Genomic DNA, 7,764 nt, shown 5'->3' with positions numbered 1-7,764 from the left:
CCCCCCGCCCCGAGCCCCAGGGCTGTGCTCCACTCACCATGGAATGCAGGGTTTCAGGGGCTCCCTTCACAGCCGCGATGTAGCAGAGGTCGGTGGAGCCCAGCTTCTCGTAGGAGGCGAGCACGGACATTCGCTTTAGGGCACTGGCAAAATGAAAGCGCTGGTGAATTTTCAGCCCCTGAGTTTTAATACTTCGGGGGAATACTTTCTCATCTGGAAACAAATAAGTACGAGTCCTGAGGGCCTTAGCTCCAAAGAGGCAGCCAGGCCCCCGCCTGCCCCTCCTTCCTCCCCCCATCCCCAGATCCAGGGCCTGCGGGCTCCTGGGGATAAGAGCTGGGAGACCTGGGCTTGGAGGACCCTGCCCTGTAGCTTTGGGTGGGGTGGGTCCCAACCCAGGAGGACAACCAAGTGTGTGCATGCCCACCCACCAGCCTGAGGGGTCTGGCTTGCCTTCCCGGGAGCGTGAGAGCGGGTGGTGAGTCTGCATTGGGCCTGAGACTCCGGCCCCTCACCTTTGGTCAGTGTCCAGTCCACGGCTGTCAGCATGGCCTTTTCCAGGGGGTCACCCACCAAGGTTCCATCATCCAGCTGCATTAGGGAGTGGCATGAGGCCAGGGCTCGGTGTGTTTCTACAGGGATGTTGGACACGGGGGTCACCTCCTTTCCATCTCTGCAAGGAAGGGGAATAGTTGGTTATAGGGTGAAGGGACCCCTCTGGGAATTGCCAGCCAGGAAGAGGGATGGGACCCCATATCTGTGCCAGTCACTTCAGGGGCAGCAGGGGTGTCGGTTTGGTCCTTGTGACATCTGTACTTGTATCACGGATGCTCCCACAGGTCATGTGGCTGCTTGGAGCCTAAGACGATTCCTGTGCCGCTGTCACTCATACTGAGACTGCACAGGAAGCCCCCTGGAGCAGACCTCTGACAGGCCCTACTTTGGGGGCCTGGGTGGGCAGCACTCAGGCCATGAGCCCTCAGAAAGCCCTCTGCTGCTGGCTGGGTACCTCTTGGCCCAGGTCTCCACGCTCACCTGAGCCCAGCCACACCGCGCACTACCAGGCTGTCGCTGGTCAAGGTTCCTGTCTTGTCGAAGCAGCACACCTCCACCTTGCCAGCAAAGGGAATGCGGAAGGGCTCCGTACAGTACATGTCTGAAAGGTGGAGCCAGGGTCAGAGGTCCTGCCAGGCCCCAGCCCCTTGGCACCCCAACCCTGCTTCAGGTACTCACAGAGCTTGGCCAGGGCGATGAGGGAGGTGTTGACAGCCAGAGACAGCTCAATGGGCAACTCAGGGGGCACTACTGATGTGAGGATCAATGTGCATTCCAGAAACAGCTTGTAGCGGTTCCGGCTGGGATCCTTGGTGCCTATGGAGACAGAGCCTGCCAGCCTGTGGTGGTGGGCATGGCACCCAGCAGACAGGTGGGGAACGTGGTGCTTACCTTCAATCCATACGTAGGCGGCTGCCGCGATGGCAAAGACAAGGAGAAAGAGGATGAAGACGAAGGTCTCCAGGTTGTTTGCAGTCACTCTCTTGACCCCAAAGAGGATCGTGCGCAGCAGCTTGCCCTGGAAGGATGGAGTCAGAGGCCTTTCTGGGGGGTGTTTGGGGATGGGGTGGTGGCCTCCCTGCTTGAGGGCATCAGGGTCAGATCCTCCCTTAGCTGATAGAGAGCAGCAGCCCCAAGCCCATCAGTGAGTCCTGCAATCCACCACACAGATGGTCCAGGGACCATATGGCTAAATCGGCAGCTGCAACTTGACTAAGAGCTAAGGAGACCAGTGGCCAAGGCCTGGAGGTGGGGGAAGAAAGTGGTCGAGATAGCGCAGGAGTTACTGGAAGGAGGTCTGGCCGTTGTCTCTATCAGGCAGTCTTCTGATTTCCCACCAGGCCCTCAGCAGGGGACGGCGAGCCTGATCTTGGGCTCCTTCGCACGGCCTCTGGCCTAGTACCCGCTGTCAGAGCGAGCCTGTGGGGTGGATGTCCTGGGGTCTAAAAGGACTGCCATCTTGACTGTTCATCTGCCATGGAGCCCACCCTCCCCAGTCAGGCAAGATCCCCACCTGAGATGTGTTGAATCCAGTCCTTAGGACGTAGGCCACGCACCCACTGTCAACCGCTGTGGAAACAAGCAGAGGCAGTGCCATTTGTGTCTCTTTGTCTGGACTCCCTCATAGCCAAGCAGACATGGAGGGGGTAAGGGGGTAGGGCCAGGACACCCCCGAAACCCCCAAGGCACCTACGCTTCAGGCCTGTTGTGGCCTTCTGTGGGGGGATGTGCTGCACCACCTTGGTGCCCCCGAAGATGACGTGGAGCCGGGAGTCGGCCTGCAGGTCCAGCACCCGGTCGGGGCTGAGGTCTTCAATGGGCTCCTGGGGAGGAGGGAGGACAGTGAAGCCAATGGTCAGTCCCACCTTAGCCTCCTTCCCCACCCCGTCTCTGGAGAGCTGAACCCTGGCGCTGGTGGAGCCCACCTGCTCCTCACCTGGCCCAGCAAATCTCATCTTTTCTCCAGTTGCATGTTTGTCGACTCCCTGTGATCCTGAACCTGGCCTCTCCCAGAAATCACACCCTCCCCATTTCTCAGTCCACCGCGATCTGCTATCTCAGGGCACCTAGATGTCCCAACACTCTGGGACTCTCCTCTCCTCTCTCCACCACCACCTAATTTCCCTTTGTCCAGGGCACTGAGATCAGCAGCTCTGCCTCCTCCAGCCTCCTGGCCAGGATTCCATCCCTCCTCCTGGGCGCCTGGATAAGATCCTGGCACTTTCCTGGATGGTGGCTCCTTCAAGAATGGTCCACAATACACCTGAGTGGACTGAGGTCTCCCCTTCCCCACACCTTCATCTGTGGCACTGACTCCCCTGTGAGCATGGCCTCGTCCACGATGCAGCGGCCCCGAAGCAGCAGCACATCGCACGGCACCAGGTTATCCTGTGGCGAGCGACCTGTGGGGTAGCACCAGAGGGTCAGGCAGAAGCCAAGGCTAAGATGCCACCAGGAAAGAGCAGAACTGGGCCTCACCAATGGAGACAATGTCCCCGGGAACAATGTCGTCGCTGGCGATGGGCCTCCACTTGCGGCTTCGGTAGACCTGAGTGGGGTGGGGCATGGTCAGCTCTGGGAACACACCTGCACTAGGCCCGCCAAGACCTCTGGGACCCTGCTGGCCTCACCTGGATTGTGTGGGGCTTGTTGCCCATCTTCCGGATCTCCGACATGTTGCGCATCTGCTGCTGCACCAGGGAGGCCTCGAAGGCCACCAGCATGGAGAGCGTGAAGACGCTGTAGTACCAGTACTCATCCAGGCACCAGAGCCCCACGCAGAACACCTGCCCCAGAAACGTAAGGAGGATGCCTGCTGAGCACTGGACCTACACCGAGGGCATTCCACCCCTGGACTCTGACCCATTAGGACAGGGAAATTTTCGGGTTTGGAACTGGACACAGGTTATGCTGGCTGGGTAAGCCCTAAAGGATGGGTGGGACGATGTGCTGGAGCTGCTGTTTTACCTGGAACACAAAGAAAGGTGCTGTGGCTCTCTCCTTGAACAGCTCTGAGAAGTCAGGCACCACCATCTCAGCCCTGCAAGAAACCAGACCCAGATCCTGTTCACGGTGGGAGGCCTCGGAGGCCCCGCCCTGACACCTCTACCTGGAGGCACTGCAGCCTCCTCAGGAAATGAGAAGCCCTGGCAAACTTCTAGACGACAGGACTCTCCATTCAACGATGGCTCTCCCCCCTCACTGGGGCAGCATGCTGACAAACCCCCAGCCCGCTGCTCTGCAGAGCCCAGACGAAGCTTCTGAATTGGCAACAAGCTCTTCATGCCGCACCCCCATCCGAGTGGGGGCCGGTGAGATGAGAACCCATCATCTGGGCAGCAGACAAAGCAAGTGGAGAAGGAACCTCTGATTGGAACAGGAGCCCTGAAGCTGAAGGTGCACAGAGGAGGCCTGGCAGCCAGATGCCTCTGAGCCCCTGGGGCCTGAGCTCATCCCACTGTGGAGAGAGGTCTGGAGCCAGGATTTCCCCAAAACTCCCTGAATAAAAGCCTCAGAAATGTGACAAAGGGGGGCGCTAAGGGTGTGCAGCATGGTATGTAGTGGGCTCCTGAAGGTGGAATATGATAAAGAGACCACAGTGGCCCCACAGTGATAAAAACAAACTAAAAATCACCCTGTATTGTGTCTGCTGCCTTTAAGGGAGCCCGGACCTGGGGGGTGGGGGTGGGGTTGGGGAGTGAGGACGAGTAAACATTTCTGATAAATCTTCCTGTTAGACTGATAGTTGTGGTACACAATTAAGCCCAGAAAGAATTCCCCAGGTTCTGAGGGGCTCTGAACTTCAGCTTTGCCCTCTCCCAGGCACGGGTGAGCCCTGGCAGTTTTGGTGAAGATTAAAGTGTGTACAGAGCACCTGCTATTCTACCTGGTACAAGTAAGAGCTATCCCGATCACTGACTTCTTTTTTACCACCATTCTTTAAGTGCCAGGATATGAGGAGACAGGCAAGAAACTATATTTAAAGAAAGAATTTAAGCCCAGCAGGTGTGGCTCAGTGATTGCGCATCAACCTATGAACCAGGAAGTCAAGGTTCAATTCCTGGTCAGGGCACATGCCCAGATAGCAGGCTCGATCCCCAGTAGGTGGTGTATAGGAGGCAGCCAATCAAGGATTCTCTCTCATCACCGATGTTTATATTTCTCTCTCCCATCCTCTCGGAAATCAATAAAAAAAAAAAAATTTTTTTTTTAAAGAAAGAATTTAAAATGAATTGGGGAATTACAAAAACAAGACAAGGATAAAGAACCAACTCTTGTATCCCATGGCCAGGCTCCCCAGGAGGGGTCCTCCCCAAGAACCCTCCAGGAGGTTCCTGTCAGCAAACAAGTTCAGGGGAGACTTGCACCCCAACCTAGGAGTTCAAAGGGGCAGAAACAGGCCACCAGCCGGGGCAGTGCAAGGCCCATGACCCAGGCAGAGGTCCAGTCCTGTCAGCAGGAGGGGCACATGGGATGTCAGGACTCACTTGTTACTCCCAAACTTCTTCTCTGCTGCGCGGATCTCCGAGTCCTCCTGAAACCCTCTGCTGCTCTGGTAGTAAGAGAAGGGGTTTCCCACAGGAAAGGCCACGGGCAGGAAGCGCTTCTTCTCCTGGGCGTCATAGGAATACTTGATCTTCTGGAATTCGAAGGACAGCACCTCCTGCCCGTCTTCACCCTGTGGGAGAAGGCTGTCTGTGGCAGAGGCCCCTCACTGGGATGCCAGTGCCTGGGAATCTCACCCAAGACCTGCACTGAGCAGGTTGGCAGGTGGTCCCTACCTCATCTCGGTGCAGGGCCACGAGCTCAGTGGAGCCATTGTTGGGGGTCGGGACCACCTTCACGAAGGTTGCTTTGCTGGGATCGTACTCCTGTGAGAGACAAAGGGATGCTGCTGAATCCTTCTCAGCCACTGCAGGAAGACTACTGTCCAGCAAGGGGTGCACCCTCGATCCACGTGAACCAAGCCCTGTCACAGCTCACCGTTCTCATGTTGCTTGGCTTCCGTCCCCAACCCCATTAATATTCTTTAAAAACAACTTTAAATTGATTTCAGAAAGGAATGGAGAGGGAGACAGAAACATCAGTGATGAGAGAGAATCATTGATCTGCCTGCCTCCTGCACGCCCCCCACTGGGGATCGAGCCCGCAACCTGGGCATGTGTCCTGACCACAAATTGAACCATGAACTCCTGGTTCATAGGTTGATGCTCAACCGCTGAGCAACACTGGCCAGGCTCCATTACTATTCTTCTTTAAAGTCCTCACTGGAGGGTATTTTCCCATTAATTTTTAGAGAGTGGAAGAGAAAGGGAAAGACAGAGAGAAATGTCGATGTGAGAGAAACACATCGAATGGTTGCCTCCTACACACACCCCAACCAGGGACCAGGCTGGGGAGGAGCCTGCAACCTATGTATGTGCCCTTGATCGGAATCGAACCAGGGACCCTTTGGTCCACAGGCTGACGCTCTATCCACTGAGCCAAACCGGCTAGGGCCCCAATACGATCCTTGCTGTGTCCTCCAGAAGGAGGAGCAATGAGGTTGGAGGCTCGTCCTTGATTCAACCAAGGAGCTTGCTGGCATGTGCTGTTCTGTGTCCAGGACACGTGGTCACTCAGCTTCCAGGCCTTGGCTCACACGTTACCTTCTCAGGAGGCCACACTTGGATGCCCATGTGAAGTTCCATCACTATGTTCCTATCTCATTTCTATTTTCCCTCTTTGGCACTGACTGCTGAGCACAAGTCTCCCCCACGAACCCTATGAAGGCAATGGGTTTTGTTCACTGCTGTTTTCTCAGCACTTAGGACACAGAAGCAGCAAATGGAGCTCAATTAGCACTCCTTCAGCACGAGCTGCACCCACCCCACTGCCGCTCTGCCGTGTGTGAGGGAGGGAGGGGGTGTCACCGCAGTGACTATGACAAACAAGGCCCTGCCCCTCGGAGAGCTCCTGGGCAATGGAAGCAGGCAGAAAACAACACATTCTCTATGAACCCTGGTGAGGCCACGGAAGAAAAGTACCAAGTGCCACCCGCGAAGGCCCCATACCAGGGGCTCTGCAGACACCACGCTTCTCACCGTGGCATCCCGAGGCAGGTGTTACGGTTCTCACTTTACAGAAGGGGAAACTGAAACCCAGAGAGCAGAAGCACTGGTGTCTGCGATCTCTGATGCGAACCCAGATCTGACCGTCCTAACCCCATGGCTGCTTAGCTCCTCCCTGTTCTCCGAAGGCGGCTGTCGCGCTTTGAAGCTACAGGCCCAAAGGCAGCTGGAAGTTCGGATGTGTGTGTCCCACTCCCTGTAACCCCCCTCCATTTTTCTGTCCCTCGCTGGGGTCCTCCATGGTATGACTCAGCTCTACCAGGCCCCGAAGCTTGAGCCCCCTCCCGGGTATAAGGCTTGTGGGATGAGGGAGATGACATGCTCAGAGAAAGAGGATTCAGCCCACAGTCAGGTCAAAGGTGGGGCTCCGGCCTCTTTCTGCAGCCCTCGGTGCTGCCCCCTTTCCCCTTCTTTCAGCAGACACACACCTGGGTCAGGTGGAGGCTGGCTGGAGGCTGACCTCTCCACCCATTGCTCCAAACCCGCGGGGACATCGACTGCTGACCCAGGGCAGCTCTCCCTCATCCCCATGTTGGGGCTACGGGTCGCATACTGACGGAAGTCCACACCATCACCACCCCCACCTTGCAGACAGGCGGAAAGGGACCCCAAACAGGGAAGTCACTTGGTCGCCAATAGCTCTTTTAAGCGTGGCTATGAATAGTATTTTCAAGCTCGTTCTGGTGGCCGCACCGGCGGCCCCCGGGCACTGGACGGCAGGACCGACGTGCAGTTTCCAAACCAGGCTTCACACACAGGAAAACCGCCCCGGCAGGTCTCGCCTCACACTCTGCAAACCACGGTGGGAGGAAGGCAGGACTGTTTCCGGGAGAAACAGCCGCGTGCCCGCTAGGATGGGAACGATCCAACAGCGACATATGGTGGGCCCTGCGCTATGCTTCTCACGGGTATTACCGAACGGGATCTAAATGACAACACCGGGGAGGAACCCCAAAGAAAGGAAGTACCTGTGCTGGGGTCGCACAGCAAGTCAGCAGCGGCCCCCCCAAATTATGCCGGTGCTACAGAGTCTAGGGCGCCGCTGGGGACCCGGGCCCAGCCGATGGGAGGCCCGGGCCGGATGGGGATGGACGTGATC

The 7,764-nt window shown here is 57.0% G+C and overlaps 1 protein-coding gene across 1 annotated transcript in view; it reads right to left on the bottom strand.

The window, feature by feature from the left end:
• Positions 1-5,423, bottom strand: part of ATP13A1 (ATPase type 13A1) — a 12,821-nt gene extending 7,398 nt beyond the window's left edge. The window contains exons 1-13 of the mRNA XM_014545724.1: positions 5,337-5,423; positions 5,043-5,233; positions 3,523-3,595; positions 3,186-3,341; positions 3,034-3,103; positions 2,851-2,957; positions 2,249-2,378; positions 2,069-2,124; positions 1,447-1,573; positions 1,234-1,371; positions 1,036-1,156; positions 516-673; positions 38-213 (exon numbers count right to left, since the gene is read on the bottom strand). Coding sequence (XP_014401210.1) covers positions 38-213; positions 516-673; positions 1,036-1,156; positions 1,234-1,371; positions 1,447-1,573; positions 2,069-2,124; positions 2,249-2,378; positions 2,851-2,957; positions 3,034-3,103; positions 3,186-3,341; positions 3,523-3,588 — 1,305 coding nt within the window. The 5' untranslated portion in view covers positions 3,589-3,595; positions 5,043-5,233; positions 5,337-5,423. The remainder of the gene's footprint in view (positions 1-37; positions 214-515; positions 674-1,035; positions 1,157-1,233; positions 1,372-1,446; positions 1,574-2,068; positions 2,125-2,248; positions 2,379-2,850; positions 2,958-3,033; positions 3,104-3,185; positions 3,342-3,522; positions 3,596-5,042; positions 5,234-5,336) is intronic.
• Positions 5,424-7,764: the final 2,341 nt, after the last annotated feature.

This window comes from Myotis brandtii, unplaced genomic scaffold, assembly GCF_000412655.1.
Source record: "Myotis brandtii unplaced genomic scaffold, ASM41265v1 scaffold421, whole genome shotgun sequence".
Classification (NCBI taxonomy): domain Eukaryota; kingdom Metazoa; phylum Chordata; class Mammalia; order Chiroptera; family Vespertilionidae; genus Myotis; species Myotis brandtii.
Note: the sequence above shows the minus strand (reverse complement) of the source record. Positions and strands in the feature narration are given on the sequence as shown.